This window comes from Gymnoscopelus braueri, assembly GCF_963280865.1.
Source record: "Gymnoscopelus braueri genome assembly, chromosome: 20".
NCBI classification, from domain to species: domain Eukaryota; kingdom Metazoa; phylum Chordata; class Actinopteri; order Myctophiformes; family Myctophidae; genus Gymnoscopelus; species Gymnoscopelus braueri.
Genome location: NC_137622.1, coordinates 43,823,869 through 43,845,610, shown reverse-complemented (window position 1 = coordinate 43,845,610; position 21,742 = coordinate 43,823,869). Strand labels below are relative to the sequence as shown.

At 41.5% G+C, this 21,742-nt stretch overlaps 1 protein-coding gene across 1 annotated transcript in view; it reads left to right on the top strand.

Annotated features, from left to right (window-relative positions):
• Positions 1-21,742, top strand: part of LOC308075733 (NACHT, LRR and PYD domains-containing protein 3-like) — a gene marked incomplete at its 3' end in the record, with an annotated part of 187,927 nt that overhangs the window by 8,083 nt on the left and 158,102 nt on the right. Inside the window, exons 3-7 of the mRNA XM_080415679.1 lie at positions 3,941-4,014; positions 4,203-4,296; positions 5,648-5,755; positions 7,661-7,993; positions 8,123-8,398. Of these exons, the coding sequence (XP_080271805.1) occupies positions 3,973-4,014; positions 4,203-4,296; positions 5,648-5,755; positions 7,661-7,993; positions 8,123-8,398 (853 nt within the window). The 5' untranslated portion in view covers positions 3,941-3,972. The remainder of the gene's footprint in view (positions 1-3,940; positions 4,015-4,202; positions 4,297-5,647; positions 5,756-7,660; positions 7,994-8,122; positions 8,399-21,742) is intronic.

Genomic DNA, 21,742 nt, shown 5'->3' with positions numbered 1-21,742 from the left:
GTGCGCCGCACGTGTTACAGTCTGTGTCGGGAGGACACCCGTTGGATCCGCGAAAACGAAACAAACAACAAGTGGACATCGGCGAGGCAACAGCAACGGCGGATCCGGACCGGCCATTAAAGGGACACTTCGCCGATTTTGCATAAAACCCCTATTTTTAGGAAGTCTAGGACCCATAAACATGATCCTGGTGTGTTTTTTGTGTTTTATCTGTGTTTTTAGATTGTTATCCATGAGACATGCAACGCTGGCGTCAAATGATGCCAGAGTTGCATGTCTCACCTTATGTCCGCACTACATGACTGCAGGTGACTACAGCAGGGTTTCCGCTAGGCATTTTTGGGGCCGGCCACCATGGCCGGCAGGATTATATTTTACCGGCCAAAGAATACATTTACCGGCCATATTATAATTAACGTCACATGCGTGTTTGCACTGGATACATGCACCCAACTGATTGGGCTCATTACACCTCGTTACGTTAGAGCTGCGCTGCTGCGCTGCTGAACTGCTGCGTGACGAATACCAAAACGCTCGCCCCAAAACACAGTCGCCCCGGGGAAAATCCGGCGGTATTCGCCTGGTATTCCTAAACATATCAGTAAACTATGCCTAACCCTAACCTTATTCCTGATCTTAACCTCAGTAAAACTATACCTAATCCTAAACCTATTTCTACCCTTATCCTCAGTAAAACAAATACAAGAATACAAGAACCGCTGGTCCGCCTGAAAAATGGGGGCGAGGGTGTTTTGGGGCGAGTCTTAATTACCCTGCGGGCTGTGGTTTCCCTGCGCAACACCGTCGCACAGTATAAACAAATTAATATATATTTTTTATTTTACATCGATTCTCATTCAACCTTGATATGCAAAATTAGGTTTTGTTTTGTTTTGTTAACGTTAATTATATATGTCATGATATATGTGGCCTTGCGCGAGGTTGATTACTTGCCTTTATAGTTGCTTTCACCAACTTTCACCACTTTATCCATTGCAGTAACTGTGCTCGCATAATATCCACGACCCACACGTGTTCGGGACGGGACGGGTCCCTTTATCGACAATTGGGTCCGGTTTGGTTCAGATTCTATCACCTCGGAAAATCCCGGTTCTGTTTATCAACACCCGAGCGAGCCACCCTACTCAGCGCTGATCAGGAGGAGACACAGCTGTGTCTCTTAGCGGTGCTGTGGCGTATCAAAAATAGCAGACATACAAGCTCACAACGCGGCGCGTTGCGACGTGCTGTGAGCTTGTAGCTCTGATATTTTCAACGCGCGACACCATCGTACAACGAATAGGCTATTCTATAACTGCAGCGCGCAGCAGCAGCCGAGCAGGCTGTCGGAATTAAACCACACAGTCAGAACATGATATAAACTTTAAATGATTATGATTGTAATGGTTGTAGCCAACTACTTTATGCAAATAATAATATTAATAATAGGCTTAAATGATAAAATAGCCTAATAACAGCATTTTCCCAACCGGCCACGGTGGCCGGTGGTGTTTATATTTACCGGCCAATTAAACATTTTACCGGTCAATGGCCGGTAAATACCGGCTAACGGAATCCCTGGACTACAGGTGTAGTTCAAATCCAAACCAACCCCCATAGCTCAAAGGACCGTCCCCGAAGGTGTCGCCCTAACATTTTGTTCAACCTTCTTTCCCCACTCGGCCACTCCCATTAGCTACCTCACATGCACAATCATGGCGTCTGCAAACATATCAAAGTCCGACCAATCCATGGAGGAAGATGACTATTTTTACGTTATCTCGGAGTCAGAAATACAGCAGGGTTACTTATTTGAACCCGAGTACACCGAAGAACAGCCGCAGCGCAGGGACGAGGAGGAGGAGGCTGCTGCGCAGCCAGGCGGGCAGCAGTAGCTGCTGTGGCGGACGAGGAGCAGCAACGTGTCAGGGATGATTCTTGGTGGAACATACACAGTAGCCTGTCCTATCCTATACATGAGGGACACAACGTGAGTGCTGGCATCAATCTTTTTATTATTGGATTTGTGGAGCCGTGGCGTGCATACGGAAAGTTAGTTATTGTTGTTTACTTTGACTGTAGCCCTGAAACATGACGGTCATGGCGGAACTTCAACCTGGTTTTGGCACTTTTTCCATTTACAGCCCGTTCATCTACATAAATGGTCAGATTTCAAATATAAAGTTCTTACCCCGTTGCCACGGATGTTACAATTGCAATCGGGTGGGTCTAAGTACCCGTATCTTCCATATTGTTCAATAAAAAAACATTTAAATCCGAACGGTGGCCATTTTCTCATAGATGTATAATGTATCAGAGTGCAATACACATCCCAACCGATAGGGTCGCGTAATTGAAAGCATAAGGAGAAAATGGCCACCGATCGGATTAAAATGCTTTTTATTAAACAATAGGGAAGATACTGGTACTTAGACCCACCCGATTCAAATTGTAACATCCGTGGCATGAGGTCAGCACTTTATATTTGAAATCTGAACGTTTATGTAGATGTACGGTCTGTACATGTAGAAAGTGCAAACACCAGGTTGAAGCTCCGCCATGACTGTCATGTTTCAGGGCTACTGAATTTCATGATGTCGTCGGGTCCCGCAAATAGCAGATCTAAAAGCTCACAACGCGTCGCGGACTCAACACTTTGTGAGCTTGTAGGTCTGCTATTTGCGGCTCGCATGCAATATTAGTATAAATTAGGCTTCACGTCGGATGATATCTATTTAATCTACAAGTGTAATCTAATGTGTTTTATAACAGGACAGAATGTTGTGTCGTCAGCCTGCGAAAATGGAGTAATGTTTGGCTGATGAAGACCCCTGGGACCCACCTTATGAGATACAACCATATAATATATTATTTTTCTAAATAAAATGATTACATTTACACCCTGCTTGCTCTACTCATTGATCACGGTACATTCTACATTGTATAAGCATTCATAATGACAAAATGTGAACCCCCAATTCTATAGGGTTCTTTTGAACTGTTTCATGATAGGAGATGGTCTTTCATTTGGCAGAATGGTACATAATTACACGACTTAGGCTATATGACAAGAGTATTTGAACATTAGCATGTCATCTATTCTAAAGTAATGCACTTCATGTTTTCTATAAATTTAGTCCAAAGAATATAACTGGAAATGACAGTGAAACATTATGCTCTCAAAAATAAGGAGTCACACACACATGACATGAGCATGAAACGTTTTCTTTTATTATTATATTGTTGACTATGCCGCATTGGAGCCTATTAACAGGCGAAACGCGAGGCTGGAGGGGTTTTGAAGGGGGTTATTTTTGTTTATTTTGGGCGTGGAACGGTTTCCTAAACAGGATTTATTTTGGATTCTTTTTTGGATTAAGGAACTATTAACTGTGGATATTTTTTGGTTGGAAGTGGAACTGAACTATGAACTGAATAATTAATAAAATCATAAAAAGGTACTTTTTGGTTTAATCAAGGACTGCGTGTTACTTTTTTAATGTGAACTGTTGAACGAACTATATATTGAAATTGAGTGTTGATTTGAGTCTATTCCTCTTTGTGACTGTGTGGTGTGTAAATTATGGGTTCATGTTGTGTGGTACATGCAGGTTGCATGGCGTCTCAAATATGTATCCTTGTGGAGGGTTGTTACCCTCTTTAAGGTATTCACTCTAAATAAATTGTCTGTTGAAAAGCCGGCTGGCACCCCAAACAAGTGAACGTAAAGGGGTAATCCGCTACAACACACACACACACACACACACACACACACACACACACACACACACACACACACACACACACACACACACACACACACAGCTCCACTTGAAGCTGACAGTCTGAGAGCTCAACATCTTAGAATTAAGCACTATTATTTCCCTGCCATATAACATTTCATACAATAATGGATTTATTTTGTTATTTATTCTTACAGACATCCCAGCTTTGTTTTGGAGAGGACTATTCATGGTTGTCATTCCTGTGACATGTTTAATTGTCTATTCTTTGGTAAAACAATTGGCTGTCTCACTCACACATCTGTACAACACACACACACACACACACACACGCACACGCACACGCACACACACACACACACACACACACACTTCAATTTATATGTATCTTTGATATTTAACATTTTATTAAATAAAGCAAACTGAATAAGTAATGATGATATTTCCATTGTTCAATAGATGTTTAAGATGCCTGTGGAAGTTGGATTTGATGTCACATGTTCCAGTTCAGAGTATTATATAGAGGAGAGATGCTGCCCCCTGTGTGGCCCTGGTAAGAACTACATCTTTTAAATTGTCTGGGTGTCTTATGCTTGTTGTGCATTAGTGTATAGATATAGAAACCTAGATACCTCATTGGCCTCTGCAGTTCGTTGGAGCAACTGGTATCGCGGCCGTCATTTTAGCGTAGGCAAACTGACACTGAAAGTGACTACTGGCCAATCACAGCGCTCACAGTGCGTTGACTACTGGCCAATCACAGTGCGTCTTTTCCGGGACTTGTCAGTGCAATGGTTCTCAACCAGTGGTCCTTGAGGGGGTTCCAGGTGGTCCCCAGCTAAATGATGGAGAGTTGATAACCAAATGGACCCTTATAGATCTTTAAATCTTGAGTATAACATTTCACACTCTCAAGTCAAGTCAAATTGTTAAACATCTGCATTACTTACTATACAGGTACACAATTAGAGAACGTAAAGAATTGTTATTTTGACAACATATTCTAAGTTTTGGGTGTGAGAGGCTAAAGCTCATCAAACGGTGTTCTGTGGCTCAAATGCCGAATAAATAATGGACCTTGATATGAAAAAGGTTGAAAACCACTGTTCTAATGCATTTATGTCCATTGAAGCAGACGGTCTCTCCACAATTAAAATCTTACAACTCCCTGAATTTTCAACCTATTTTCAAGCGGTTAAGTTTGTCACAAATACAAGACATGGAGTTATGAATCCAGTAGGCCTATATTTGGTTACATCTAAATTGCATATTTTCGTACCTAAATACTTTCAAGTAACAGTAATAGTCACAAAATATTGTTGTCTCCATTCACTGACAGACTACATGAAATATGCTGGCCACATTGCAGAATTGCCTTTATCCAACATCCTTAATGTTAGCTATTCAAGTTCCTTCCAACTAACTGTCTAGATGCTGCGCAGCTGCTGCCTTTTAAATGGTTACGAGCTGGCTTACAAAAAGACCCGCCCCCACCTGGCTCTGATTGGCCTACCGAACGCCCCCTTCTGTGACACACGCGGAAGCTTCAGGGAAGCTTTCCTACGCTAAAATGGCGCCCGAGATACCAATGCCTCAGAGCCGAAGGAGGCGTCTACCTTTATATGTCTATGCATTAGTGTATATCAGCGGTTCTCAAACTATGGGTCGCAACCCAAAGTGGGGTCGCGGGATGGTGCCGTTGGGGTCGCGCGTTGACAACCAAATATATATTCACCTGTTTCCTAGGCTGTGTGTTTTTTTTTTTGAATCATGTTCAATATGAGCGAGTGGCTATATATATATATATATATATATATATATATATATATATGTGTAGTTTAGTCCTACAAAAGTATTATGAAATGCAAACAAATTAAATTCCAATGTGATTGTGTGTCCAACAGGAAGTCATGTGTCTGAACATTGCACAGAGTTCACAGCAACATCATGTGAACTCTGTCCTGAGGGAACCTTCCAGCCTCTGCGTAATGGAGAATTACAATGTCATGAAGGTACATTTATAAATATCTTTCATATAATGAATGGAAAATGTACAAATTAAAACTGTAATAACTGCAACTAGCTTATAATTAACTCTTTCACTGCCAAGAGTATTTTCATAAAGTACTCCCCCAGTGCCAGCAATTTGCGTTTTTTTTATTTTGTAATTTTTCATTCAAATAAATTATCTGATTGGGTTTTTAAACCCATAATACAGTTCTACCAGTAGAGAGCAACAAATCGACACATTGATGACCTCGCTGGCTCACTCACCCCCTCCCAAACAGGCTCACGTCACATCCGGTCATAACCGGATGTTGACATTTTCGACAATCGTTGATCGGGCTAAATTACGATGTGATACACGACTACGATGACTGATCGTCACCCAGACCAAAGAGAGTAGACGTGGACCTCTCCGTTTTTTATACCGTGTGAAAAACCGTGACTTTCCCTATTCTGGCCGAAAATTACCGCGGGAAAAAAATGAGAACCGGAAACGGAATCTGCGTCATGAAACCGGAACCCAATGAGTCTGAAGGAGTCAGGAAGCGAAAGTGATCATGAAAAATAAACAGAATAGCGCGACCACAGTCAAAAGTTAAAACTCGGGATTTCTCGTGCTGGCAGGGAGGGTACTCGGGAAAAACTCGGGATATCTCGGGGCGTGGCACTGAGAGAGTTAAACATAAGTGACGCATAGGGCACCCATTGCAATGGCATTTAAATAAAATGATAAAAAGGATAATCAAAACATAAAATCATCTTGAAAATCATCCAGAGGCCACATGAGGGAAGGGGTTTCCATGAAATTAATGAATCTGTAGAGAGTTAACTCCAACTAAAAAGTATAATATTTGCCTACTAGATGTAGTTGAATAGAATATTGAAAGCGTCGTAAATCAATCAGATTCATTAAGACGTCAGTCAATTAACTCTCAACAAGAAGTATAAAGTACACACACTCAAGCAAAGTAATATTACCTCAAAATTGTACTTAAGTACTGTACTGGAGTAACTGGGTCCATTTGATTCCATTTGCACACTCTAATTAATAGGTCTAACTGAGTACATAGATGTCTGAGTACATGTACTCAGTTATTTGCTACATGTTGTAGCTATTCTCAATCATCTGTATTGTCACATCACAGGTTTAACAGGTGTAAAACAATGGGTCAAATTAGTTTTTTGTGTAAGCTCCATTGTTTTTGTTTCCAGAAAAAGAGAGATGGGGGGAGGGGACTTCTTGAGTACCACTACCATGGGTACCCAGGAGTGTCTTTGAGTAAACACTTAACAGTAAAACATGTAAAAAACTTGTCAGAAAATAGCAAATCTACAAGCTATTAGCTATTATTATAGGCAAGTAGTTTTATCACTGCGCCATCCACCCAGCCCCCAGGCTGGAACAGTTAAGTTGACACTAAAGTTCCTATTCAAAAGGAAATGATAAAATATGCTGCCATTAATTAAGTGTTTGATTCGTAATGCACTTTTTCCCTTCCTAGAAATGTACCCTTCCTCCCTCACTTCATTTTAATCATGTCACATACAGTATAACTATAGTAGGTTACTCTATGCTTTCTTCAGTCTGTGTGGTCTGAGCTGACCGGGTGCTGTGTTTAATTTTCCCCCTTATATTAGGATCTAACTCCCCGCTCACCTGAACGCACATGTTGTTTTCAATTCCGCCAGCAGTGGGCGCCAGATAACCTGTTTTATTATAACATCTGCAAGTAGTACAGAATGTGGGCTACAATTGTTATCTATTAGATAGAAAGGCAGACAGACAGACAGGTAGATAGACACAGGCAGACAGACAGACAGGCAGACAGACAGACAGACAGTTGATTACAGCGTATGACTCCAGTGTGCATCATGAACTAACACCATGCTTCATTTGGTTTTGTTTTAAGGACAACATCAGGTGATCGGGTCTCAGGACATCCTGGTCAAAGAGGGAGAGGAGGTGATCCTTCCATGTCTCATTAAACCACCGTTCAACATGGCCAGGAAGACAGTGGAGTGGTCCAGACCTGACCTGAAGCCGAACCTCATACATCTCCTCCAAGATGGACATGACCAAGACCTGAACCTGTTGTACAAAGAGAGGACGTCTCTGTTTCCTGATCATCTTCCTGATGGTAACATGTCACTGAAACTGTCCAGGGTGAAGCTCTCAGACGAGGGGAAGTACAGATGTTCTGCTCCACAACTGTACATCAGCACTTTGATCCAGCTCCTTGTTGGTAAGTTTCAGTGTCCAAAACATGGATGGACAAATAAATAACAATAGAAAAGAGCCGATTGAACCACTACAGTGCTATAGGATGGATGGATGTATAATCATATATAATCATGTTTATGTGTTTTTTCAGGGTCAGTGTCTCAGCCAGTGATCTCTTCAAATGGACCAACAGACAGTGGTGTATCTTTGTCATGTGACTCTGGGTGCTGGTATCCTGAACCTGAGATGTCTTGGCTGCACAGAGATGAAAACAACATCCTTGCTGAACCCTCAGTGACACACAGACCTTCTCAACACTGTTACATTGTCCAGAGCAATTTGACAGTGTCACTACCAGGTCATGTGACCTGTAGAGTTCACCTGCCACACTTCAACTACACTGTTGAGACACACCGTTACATCTCAGGTAATGAATGTTTAATCACTGTTTAACACCTTGAAGAACCTCTGTAAACACCTCTGTCTCACTGTATTCACTGTAACATTATACTGTATATACCTTCTATAAATACTACACACTGTATTCACTCATTCTATATACTGTGAAGACTGAACCAAACCAACACTCTGAGACAGTATTTGCGAAAGCCTCACAGGGCGTTTTATTCAAATCATTTCACGTCCACAGGGGGGAAACCCCTGGTGACGACACTTCAAATCATAAATCAATAAACAAACCCTTCGGGGCTCTGTATCAGTAATTGTCCGTGCGTTTCTCCTTCACGCCCTCTGCGTGGGATTCCAGTCCATGAACATTCCGTTTACACGGTGTCGGGTCCTATGTTGCCTAGAACAGAAATAAAACCATTAGACTCTGAGTTATATAAACACCAATAATGAGGAGGAGAATAAGTGGAGGTTCACTTACCGCCTGTGCACCTGTCTGGTCAACGTGGAGAGTCAGGCCATACTGAGGTAGAGACGGTGCTTTTGGCCTGTCTGTGCGCTCCCCAGCTGGTGGGGGGGGTGGCTGCTATCCACAGATAGACGGGCAGGTAGCGCCCGTCGATGACGCAGCCCAGCTGGGGGCGGGGCCTGGCTGGCCACGCACCGCCTCTGTCCCACTGACTCTCCCCGTTGAGGTGCTTACCTGACAGCGGTTGCCTAGCGACACTCCACAATACATTCTATAAATACTACACACTGTATTCACTGTAACATTCTATATACATTCTATAAATACTACACACTGTATTCACTGTAACATTCTATATACATTCTATAAATACTACACACTGTATTCACTGTAACATTCTATATACATTCTATAAATACTACACACTGTATTCACTGTAACATTCTATATACATTCTATAAATACTACACACTGTATTCACTGTAACATTCTATATACATTCTATAAATACTACACACTGTATTCACTGTAACATGCTATATACATTCTATAAATACTACACACTGTATTCACTGTAACATTCTATATACACTCTATAAATACTACACACTGTATTCACTGTAACATTCTATATACATTATATAAATACTTTATATACAATATCACATTCTATATTATTTTGTCATGCACCAACATGTAAATGACACTATGTCAAAGCATGTAAATAACATAAAACTTACAGTATAAAGGACCATGTCAGGTTGTTATGTCATCATAAAGTCTAGTGTTCCTCCACCTGTGAAGCTGCTTCTACTATGAACTCACAACAAAGCAGAAGGATGTTTATCACAGCTCTTTGATAAGCAAAGAAAATATACATTTATTTTTAATGTATTACTAAATGTACATTTATTAATGGATTAATGAATGTATATTCCAGAGTGACTTAGTGTACCATGTAGGACATGGCTGTTAATAATAATAATAATACATACCATTTGTATAGTGCTTGGTACTCAAAGTTGTTTTACTGAAAGAAGATGAAAACAACTTTATTAGGAAGAACTAGTTATTTTTATTTTGAAACTATAAAAGAAAGGTAAACAAAGGGGGATTTTATGTGGGGAATGTGAGTCTGAAAAGGTGTGTTTTGAGTGGTTTTAAACGTGGTGAGGGTGGGGGGTGGGGGGCAGCTCTGATGTGAGCTGGGAGGGAGTTCCACAGTGAAGGGGCGGGGCCACCGAGTAGGCCCTGTCACCTCAGGTTCACTTATTCGTCCTGACGGGTTGATGGACTTGAGGTTGTGGAACTTTATGGTGCGTTTTAGCTTCTCATGGGGAAACCCATGACAACTAACCCTAACGATTCAATCAATCAATCAATTTAATTTGTTGTGTGATGTCTATGATTTCTTTGTACTCTGTGTGTCTGGAATAAAGTTTGAATTCAATCAATCAATCAAACTCACTGTGTTTCAGAGAGTGACATTGCCACAGAGGGAGGATTGATTGCAGGGATTATTACAGTGATCCTCATCATCTTCTTAGTGCCAGCAGTACTGGGATACTTATACTGGAAAAAGAAGGATCCTGGTGAGTCTTGAACTTGACATTTTCTTTTGTATCTATATTTGATCATCCATCTATGTATCTATAATGATAACAATGTGAAAATATAAATGATTAGTGTCTCCACGTACACTTGACCAACCACTGTCTCACATCTTAACTTTTATAGATCAAACCAACAATATATTGATTACATTGATCAAACATTTGTTCATGTAGTAAATGTATATATAGTGTTTGTATGAGTTTTTTTGGGGTGCGAGGGGTGAGGGGAGCCTGTGCTCCCTTGTGCAACCAGTAGTAGGCGCCAGTCACACACACACACACACACACACACACACACACACACACACACACACACACACACACACACACACACACACACACACACACACACACACACACAAACAGAGGGAGCTTAGCCCACATGCTGCTACAGTGTAGCTATCCGTCTCTGAAATGAGAACGCAACATTCCGGATCAGTAGGCTCGGACACACAATAGATTTTAAGCGAGCAGGACCCTTGACCGGATAATGTCCCATTTGGCTCAAACCGCTCTGTGCTCTCTCTCTTCTCTCTCTCTCTCTCTCTCTCTCTCTCTCTCTCTCTCTCTCTCTCTCTCTGGACAAGGCTGTTAAACATATAATTGCTTTGTTCACTACAGGTCTGCTGGTGAAAAAATCAGGACGTCTCATTACTTACTATGAAGACCAGCTTCAACTCAACATGGGCAATACATATCTGAGTGTAAAACTGGGCACACGGCCTGAGATCATGTTTGAAAAAATCTTCATCCCGCTCTACAATGTAGACATCAATGTCACAGACATCCACAGACATCATGAGGTCAGACAGATGGAGATGAAGAAGGCAGGAGAGAAAAAAGAAATCCAACTCAGTGAAATCTTCAAAGACCCTTCTGGAAGAAACAAAAGAACAGTGCTGACCGTTGGCTGTGCAGGAATTGGCAAAACTTTCCTCGTACACAAATTTATCTTTGACTGGGCCAAGAAATGTTTTCCCCAAGATCCACACCTCGTGTTCCCGCTCAAGTTCCGCCAGTTAAATCTGCTCAAAGGACAAAAGTTTAGTTTGGCAAAGCTAATTCACACATGCATCAAGGAAACCAGATTTATTGAGGAAGACATTCTTAATGACATCTTCAACGAATTGCAGAAGTCAGTAGACTACAACAACAGCCCCTTCAAAGTCATGTTTGTTATGGATGGTTATGATGAAAATAATTTTCAGTTCGATTTCAATAAAACATTTAGCTTGGATGTTTCTGAGTCGTACCCAGTGGAAGATTTGCTACTAAACCTCATCAAAGGGGAGCTGCTCCCCTCTGCTCAGATCTGGATAACCTCACGACCTGCAGCAGCCAATCAGATCAATCAGAAGGAGTTTGTTAACAGGATGACAGAAGTACGAGGGTTCATCAGAGATGACCAGAAGAAGGAGTTCTTCATGAAGACGTTCAGTGATGAGAACCTGGCCAGCTCAATCTACTCACACATCAAGAAATCAAAGATCCTCCACATCATGTGTGAAATCCCAGTCTTTTGTTGGATGCTTGCTACCATTGTGAAGAACATAAAGATGACAGACAAGCTGCCCAAAACCCTTGTTGAGATGTTCTGCCACTTCCTGATGGGAGAGACACTGCGGGAGAAGATGAAGAATCCTGCACTAGAAAAGGCAGACAAAGAGAAGCTCATAAAGGATGCAGGAGAACTTCTTCTGAATCTGGGCAGGCTGGCCTTTGACCAACTGGACAAAGGCAACATCATTTTCTACCAGAAAGACCTGGAAACGTGTGGTCTTGATGTGAACAAGGACTTGCTGTGCTCAGGCTTTTGCACAACGTTCTTCAGAGAAGACGATGTGTTCTTCCTCCAAACGGTCTACTGCTTTGTTCATCTGAGCATCCAGGAGTTTCTGGCTGCAGTCTACCTGTTCCACTGTTTCACACAGAGGAACATGGAGGTCCTGAAGACCTTTCTGGAAGATGATGATTACAACAGTGACAGTTCCCTGTCTGACTTCCTGAAGGCTGCTATGAAAAAAACCCTGCAGAGTGAGAGTGGTCAGCTGGACCTCTTTGTCCGCTTCCTTCATGGTCTCTCACTGGAGTCCAACCAGAGTCTGTTAGGAGGCCTGCTGGGTCAGACAGAGAACAGTCCAGAGGAGATCCAGAGAGCCATCAACAACCTGAAGAAGATGGGCACTGATGATGATAATGATGATGATGATGGCTTCTCTCCTGACAGATGTCTAAACATCTTCCACTGTCTGATGGAGATGAAGGACTCCTCAGTAAGTCAAGGTATCCAACAGTTCCTGGAGTCAGAGAGCAGATCAGGGAAGAAACTCTCTGACACCCAGTGTTCAGCTCTGGCCTCCATGCTGCTGATGTCAGAGGAGGTTCTGGAGGTGTTGGACGTGAACACATACAACATAGTAAATGTGGAGGGGCGACAGAGACTGGTCCCAGCTGTGAGGAACTGCACAAAAGCCAGGTTAGTATTCATCTGAATGTCAACATGTTATAGTAACTTTCACTCTCCATTCATACATTCAGTATACACACACACACACACACACACACACACACACACACACACACACACACACACACACACACACACACACACACACACACACACACACACACACACACAGGGGGAGGGGGATGGAGAGAGAAAGAGAGGGACAGAGAATCATCACATTATAAAAGACACTGATTGGTCACACTGGTGATTCATTCTGCAGTGTTTATGTCTATCAGTGGTTCTCAAACCTTTTCATGTCGAGAACCCCAAATTAATGAACCGTATTTATATTAATTATTACATATTTGTCCACAGACCCCCATCTGAAAATATTTTGCCAGGGACCCCCATACAAGATTTATGTTAACATTGTTCTAAATATCCCACATTTTTCATTTTTTTTAAAGATTGTTTTATTTGTAATAGTCAATCTACTATTTTTTTTATAGTCAATCTACAAGCTCACAATGTGCTTGTAGATCGGCTATTTTTAAAGAGCTGATGCAGGGTTACAGTGGTTAAACCCATTTTTTTTACAAGCTCATAGCGCGGCACCCGGTGCCGCGCTATGAGCTTGTAGATCTGCTATTTTTGAATAGCCAAACTAAAATATGGTTAAGTGTTTAAAATGATTGTAAACACTAACAACTAATTTTGCTGGGGACCCCCTGGAACACCCTCAAGGACTCAGGTCCTCAGACCCCACTTTGAGAAGCACTGATGTAAACAACACAGGTGGTGTAATACAGCCTTGAGGTGCTCCAAGATATACTCACAGGGCGGGGGGGTATTTATCACTTTTCTTGAAGCCCAAAACATAAGAGATATTAATTAAACACTGAAGACCTCAGAGAGGAGACACAACACAACACAACACAAGAAAAAAAATACCAAAAAATGAACGGCGGCGCCGGCAGGCGGCAGGCAGTTATCCCCCCCAACCCCCCTTGCCTCTGACTGCGAAGGTCTAATAGTGGCCAAACTTGTTCTGTGAGAACAATGGCCAAGTCATGTCTAAACAATCAAGACAAGAGAAGATCAAGAAATAAATCTAATCACCCACGCTGGCACAAACATCAGTCTAAAAGTGTATTGATCCCTGCTAACCAGCGCTGCCCAGGGAAACAAGGACGAGGAATTTTATTGGCTCACTATTGGATACATCGTAACATCGCTTCTTTAAGGGGACCGTAAGGGTCCATTTGGTTCCATTTGTACGGGTGGTTGCGTTGTTGTGTTTACATGTGCGGTGGAATAACGGCCGTTAAGAGAGAAACACTCAAAAGTTTCACTCGTCCTCTGTCTCCGTTGACAATTTTAATAATCCAATTGATAATAATCTGTTTAGGAAACTCTTAAAAACTCCCTGCGAATGAATGACTAGTGTCGCCTTGCGTGACATATTCAATGTGCGCTGTCTTCTCAGTCTATCGTTGCCGAAAATGGCAGATCTACAAGCTCACTACGTGGTGCGAACAGACGCGTGTGAGCTTGGAGATCGGCCATGTTTGGTGCGTGACACTGTTGTACGATGAAGTATAAATTGCGCTTTTAAAGTGACAGTACACACATTAACCAGTTAACAGTTTCTTCAATATTATTTTCCAAAAGTAAAAAGGTCACTTACCTTCTGTCTGTTAGAAAAGTACTGTATTTGAAGACCCTAGTAAAATGTAGTGCAAGTGATATATTTTGGCTAAAACAAAGACAAAAGAATAGATTTTTTTTTTGTTTATAAAGAGCTGAAGAGACATGGAGATTTTATAGTAATTATTACAGTAGGCATACTATTCATAATATAAAGCCATTTAACACTCATCACTTATCACTAATACTTAATGATAGGCAAACATATGTTTTACTTTAGTCATCTTCATTTAATTTTAGATGGTGGTCAGCCACAAACACAGTCACAACTGGCCGGTTCTGTTCAGAATTTGTCCTCTCACGTCTTTCCACAAATTAATAGAAAAAGATCAATAGTGGGCTCGATAAAAGCTCGGCTCAATAAGCAGGATCGATAATGTGCTCATTATCAATAAAAAATAACAAGCTCCATCCCTAGTAATGAACATCAACAAATCCAAACTGCGCTCACAGTTGACACATGGACATCTAAATGACATTATGAAAGTTACCACTGCTCAGAACCTGGTCCCTGATGTTGACAGGTTAGTTAAAGCAACCTGAGCTTTTACTGTTGGGTAATTGTTTTCTATTCTAAAACCGCAAAAAAAGCATAGATCTAATCCCCCCATCCCGTCCTTGGTCTGCCCCGGGGTCTCCTTCCAGTGGGACGTGCAATTAATTAATTCATAATTAATCTATATATAATCTTCATAATAACATTTTTAAAGTGATATACTGTAGTTATAGCAGTGACTGAGACAAAAGACTGAAAAACAATGATGTATAACTGAATGTGCATGAGCGTGCATGCGTGTCTCCGTGTCTGCGTGTCCAGTCTGCCCTCAAGTCACTTTTTGACCAATGCGGCCCAGACCCCAAAATGAGTTCGACAAGCCTGGTCTAAACAGTATAATATTAAAAAAACTATAATCTGTACATTGAAACTATTCACACTATAGGATACCAGATCTACAAATGAACCTGCCATCTGTCTATATAACATGCTATCTAAATCCTTGGTTCTCAAAGTGGGGTCCGGGGACCCCCAGGGGTCCTTGGAGGGGTACCAGGGGGTCCCCAGCAAAATTAGTTAGTATAGTGTCACAATCATTTTAACCACTTTAACCATGTTTTATAGTTTGGCTATTTAAAAATAGCAGATCTACAAGCTCATAGCGCGGCACCGAGTGCCGCGCTATGAGCTTGTAGATCTGCTATTTTTGAAAAACCCCTAGCACAAAATATTTTTGAGATGGGGGTCCGCAGCCAAATACATATCATTTTGGGGGTCCTTGACATGAAAAGTTGAGAACCACTGTTTTAAACAATGGTCATTACTTGTTCACTCACTTTAATGAGGAATTACCAAGTTACTAAATACATCAATGTAAGTTACATGCGTTAACTTAGTTCCCTGTTCTTACTGACATCCTGTTAATGTCTGGAGAACTACATAGATAGAAGATCTCTTAGTTTACTTCCTTCACAGTGAACTGTGACTGATCTGTTTTGATCATCTCTGATTATACATTTAATGTCATTACAGACTTGTTAGCTGTGACCTCCAGAAGGAACACATTGAAGTTGTGGCTTCAGCTCTCAGTTCTAATCCATCCCATCTACGCCACCTGGATTTAAGTTCTAACGAACTGGACCTGGACCTGCTGGAAGCTGCACTGAAGGGCCCACACTGTAGATTGGAGACTCTGAGGTCAGATGAATTTACATGAATTATTTTCATCAGTGAATTACAGTATAATATTATAATATGAATACTGTGTTGATACTTCTTTTGATTATTGTGAATAAGGTTGACATAGTAACACATTGACTAGAATAATGATAAGGTACAGTGACTATAGTATGTACATGTTACAATTACAATTAACACTTACATGCATTCACCCACAATCACTGCAATTTGTATTTTTACATGTTGAGCCTCTGACACTTAAACTGATTGAAACCTTTATTTATTCTCAAAGAGCATTGAGGTTTACCCTCATTTACAATGCTGCTGAGATCACACACACACACACACACACACACACACACACACACACACACACACACACACACACACACACACACACACACACACACACACACACACACACACACACACACACAAATTAAAATCAACTATTAAGACTCATACAGATATAAAACACAGAAACAACACAATAAGACCAGAACAGAAAAAGTTAAAAACAGTTACATAGTGAGGTAGAGAGATTTAAGAGCAGGTTATTAAATAAAGGATATTGGGGCATTAATGTTTATCATGAGTTGTAGATAGTTCCATGAAATAAGAACATTATAGCAGAAAGAAGATTTTCTCAGTTCAATCTCAAGTGTAAGCCTGTTGTTTGAGTGGATTCACATTTATATTCAGACACAGAGTAAGATGTGTCTGTCTGTCAGTGGTGGAAAGAATATTCTGATGTTTTACTAAGTAAAAGTATCAATACCACAATACTGTAATACAGTAATACAGTAATACTAAACTAGTAAAATTCCTGCTTTAAACATTTTACTTTACTTTACTAGCCGTTTCATTTGATTTAATGTTTTTGACTAAATGGCGCCCCCACTGGTCCCCTTGGAAAATGGCACCATGGTTCTCTATTAATCTATTAACAGCTGTGTAGCAGAAACACACACACAGACACACACAGACACACACACACACACACACACACACACACACACACACACACACACACACACACACACACACACAGACACACACACACACACACACACACACACACACACACACACACACACACACACACACACACACACACACACACACACACACACACACACACACACACACACACACACACAGCGCAGATGATGAATGAAAGACTTTGTTTAGAATCATTTTTGAGTTTTGATTTGAACCTTTATGCTGCATCTGTTTGTTTTGAAACCCTTTTAGTTAAAGTCTGGAGCTTGTTCTTGTTTCATTTGTTTTGACCTGTTCATCTGTTGTCAACCTGTTGATGTTTACAGTTTTTTTGTATTTTTTTTTCATTCAGACTGATTCACTGCTGGTTGTCACAGAGATGGTGTGAAGTTCTGGCCTCGGCTCTCAGCTCCAATCCTTCCCATTTGAGAGAATTAGACGTGAGTTTGAACAGAATTCTGGATTCTGGAATTGAACTTCTCTGCGTTGGAGTGAAGAGTCCACATTGTCACCTGCAGACCCTGAGGTAAATAATGTTTTCTTCTCTGTGCGGATCTGTACTTCATGAACACCAACAGCAGTTTGTTAAAGTGTTTATTTCTCTGCAGGTTGTCAGGCTGTGGGATCACAGAGGAAGGCTGTTCTTCTCTGGCTTCAGCTGTGGCCCTCAACCCCTCCCATCTGAAGCATGTGGACCTCAGCTGTAACCACCCAGGAGGAGATGCTGTACAGACACTGCTCTCAGCTGGACTAGAGACTGTCAAGTGAGTAGATTTAGACTGCGTCCATGTTGGTTAGTGAAGCCATTCCCTTGTTTCATGTTCCAGTGGCTAGGCAGGTAGTTCATGCTTTGTATTTATATATATTGAGTTAATACTATATACTCAACAAATGAATAATGCTAGATTTATGCCTCCTACATTTAATTGAATCGTCCAATTATTAAAGATATACAGTATATTATAACATAATACTTCACATTGTAAGCTGTCATTTGGTCAATCTAACCTATTTTAGAGGAGTCAGTGTTTTAACCACATGATCTATATTCAGGGTGTGTCATAATAGTCAAGCATTCATCAAACATTGTGAAAATAGCAGATCTACAAGCTTGTATATTGGCTGTTCTGTAGGGCAGTAGAGTGGAAAATGAGGTGTACTGTAAATGATAAATCTACATCAGTGTGAAACATTAAAAGATGAACAGCTGCTCTCACTTTAGTTTGACAACAACTAGTCCATACCCAGAGATGTGTGTTCCTCTGACTCAATCTGTACACACACACACACACACACACACACACACACACACACACACACACACACACACACACACACACACACACACACACACACACACACTCACAGAGACAAAACTGAGACAAAACTGACCACACTTTGGAAGCCAACCTTAGCCAATGAGGATGGAATATGGAAAATCGGACAGATCTGTGTTGATCACATGACTATAGAGATACTTTGTAGCGATTTGCATGACGTTTGGATAAAATCTGTAGGAGTAAATGGGTTTTGCACAAATCGGCCTCCTGGTGGCGCTATAACAGGCCCATGTGAAACATTTGGGGCAGAGGTTCTGAATTGGCATCCAATGGTGCCGGAGATTAGCTGTCCACAGATGGACACACACACGGACGGACGGACAGGGGGTAAAACATAGGCTACTCTCGCCATGCCTTTCGACCTGGCGGAGACCATAACAAATCACGTTATATAATGAAGGCCTCCTCATATCAGCTCTGCTATAGAAAATAAAGGGGAAATCAAACTTATTTTAGGAAAGGTTTTTAGATGTGATTTCAATCATTCTAACATTCTATGGAAACATAAATGTTTCAACTGATTTACACAGACGCTGTAGCAGTTTGATTCAACATGACAAACCATCCAAGATGTCCTGGATTTAACATTTTAAAATGTGTTCTTTTTGATTTAATGTTGTTCTTTGATCTGCTTTGTTGCTGTTTTTAACATGTTCTGTAAAGCACGTTGTAACTTTGTTTGGAAAAGCTCTATACAAATAAATACATTATCATTACTTCCTACAGTGTGAATCATGGAGGAGAACACTGGATAGAACACTGGATTAATCCTCAACTCCTTGCCAGATGTGAGTGTCTGTCTGTCTGTCTGTCTGTCTGTCTGTCTGTCTGTCTGTCTGTGTCTGTCTGTCTGTCTGTCTGTCTGTCTGTCTGTCTGTCTGTCTGTCTGTCTGTCTGTCTGTCTGTCTGTCTGTCTGTCTGTCTGTCTGTGTCTGTCTGTCTGTGTCTAACATGTCTGTCTGTCTGTCTGTCTGTCTGTCTGTCTGTCTGTCTGTCTGTCTATCCTGTCCCTGGAACAAAACATGTTCAGATGGGGGTCCCTGGAACAAAACATGTTCAGATGGGGGTCCCTGGAACAAAACATGTTCAGATGGGGGTCCCTGGAACAGATGGGGGTCCCTGGAACAAAACATGTTCATATGGGGGTCCCTGGCACAAAACATGTTCAGATGGGGGTCCCTGGAACAGATGGGGGTCCCTGGAACAAAACATGTTCAGATGGGGGTCCCTGGAACAAAACATGTTCAGATGGGGGTCCCTGGAACAGATGGGGGTCCCTGGAACAGATGGGGGTCCCTGGAACAAAACATGTTACAATGTAATGTAATGTTCAGATGGGGGTCTGTGGCCAAATACATATAATGTTTTGATGGGGGTCCTTGACATGAAAAAGTTTGGGAACTTTGATTATAGCAACATATGTTTAAAATAAAAACTGATTTAGAAGACATTAGTAGAATCCACCCAGAAACAAAGATTTGAGTTAAAAATGTTCGCTTTAAAAATAAATAAAAAGATTTGCTCACATTTTCAGGAGTTTTCAAAAATAGCAGATCTACAAGCTCATAGCGCGGCACTCGGTGCCGCGCTATGAGCTTGTAGATCTGCTATTTTTGAATAGCCAAATAGATCTTAAAATGACAAAGATGTGTTCCTGGTCTTAATGGGTTAAAGGAATAACTTTAGGCCAGTGGTTTTAAACCATTTTCATGCCAAGGACCCCTACATTGATGTACATTTGGCCACGGACCCCCATCTGAAGATGTTGTGTGCCAGGGACCCCCATCTGAAGATGTTTTGTGCCAGGGACCCCCATCTGAAGATGTTTTGTGCCAGGGACCCCCATCTGAACATGTTTTGTTCCAGGGACCCCCATCTGAAGATGTTTTGTGCCAGGGACCCCCAGAAGCAAAGATTTGAGTAAAACATTTTTTGAAATGAAAGAATTTTCAAAAATAGCAGATCTACAAGCTCATAGTGCGGCTACTAGTAAGCAATTAGTATTTTTTCCACCACTGCTCCCTATTTTATTTGGGCAATAAAATAAAATAAAAAGATCTCCACGTGGTTTCATTTACTTTTTAAAAATGTCAAAAATAGTGAAAACAGCCGATCTACAAGCTCACAAGATGAACTTGTAGATCACTATTTTACCAATTTGTCGTCCATGAGAAAGTATGAGTATGAGCTTAAGTGGTTAATCCATGCTCTCTGTTTGTTCTCTCCCTCTCTCTCACCCCCCCCCCCCGGTCTCTCCCCCCCCCCCCGGGATCTCTCTCTCTCTCTCTCTCTCTCTCTCTCTCTCTCTCTCTCTCTCTCTCTCTATCTATCTATCTATCTATCTATCTATCTATCTATCTATCTATCTATCTATCTATCTATCTATCTATCTATCTATCTATCTATCTATCTATCTATCTATCTATCTCTCTCTCTCTCTCTCTCTCTCTCTCTCTCTCTCTCTCTCTCTCTCATATCAGATCTCCATCCTCTCACTCTGGACCCAAACACAGTGAGCAGAAAACTCTGTCTGTCTGAGGACAACAGGAAGGTGACAGCGGGGGAGGAGCTTCAGTCGTACCCTGATCATCCTGACAGATTTGATGATGAGTGTGATCAGGTTCTGTGTACAGAGGGTCTGACTGGACGCCGTTACTGGGAGGTAGAGAGGAGTGGAATGGTTAAGATAGGAGTGTCTTACAGAGGAATCAGCAGGAGAGGAAAGGATAGTGAGCTTGGATTCAATGACAAGTCCTGGAGTCTGTTCTGTGGTGGATATTATTACACTGTCCTTCACAATAGTAGGGCCACTGTCCTCCCTGTCAGTCCCTCTGGCTCTAACAGAGTATCAGTGTATCTAGACTGGTCTGCTGGTACTGTGTCCTTCTATCACAGGTCCTCTGACTCACTGACACACCTGTACACGTTCCAGACCACATTCACTGATCCTCTCTACCCTGGGTTTAGTCTTAATGATGACTCCTCCTCAGTGTGTCTTTGTGAGGACAGATAATGTCTCTGATGAGTTGACAACCAATATAGTTGGTCTGGATATGTGGGCGTGTTCTAATACATGTCCACGTCTACATGTATATAGTTTATGTATAT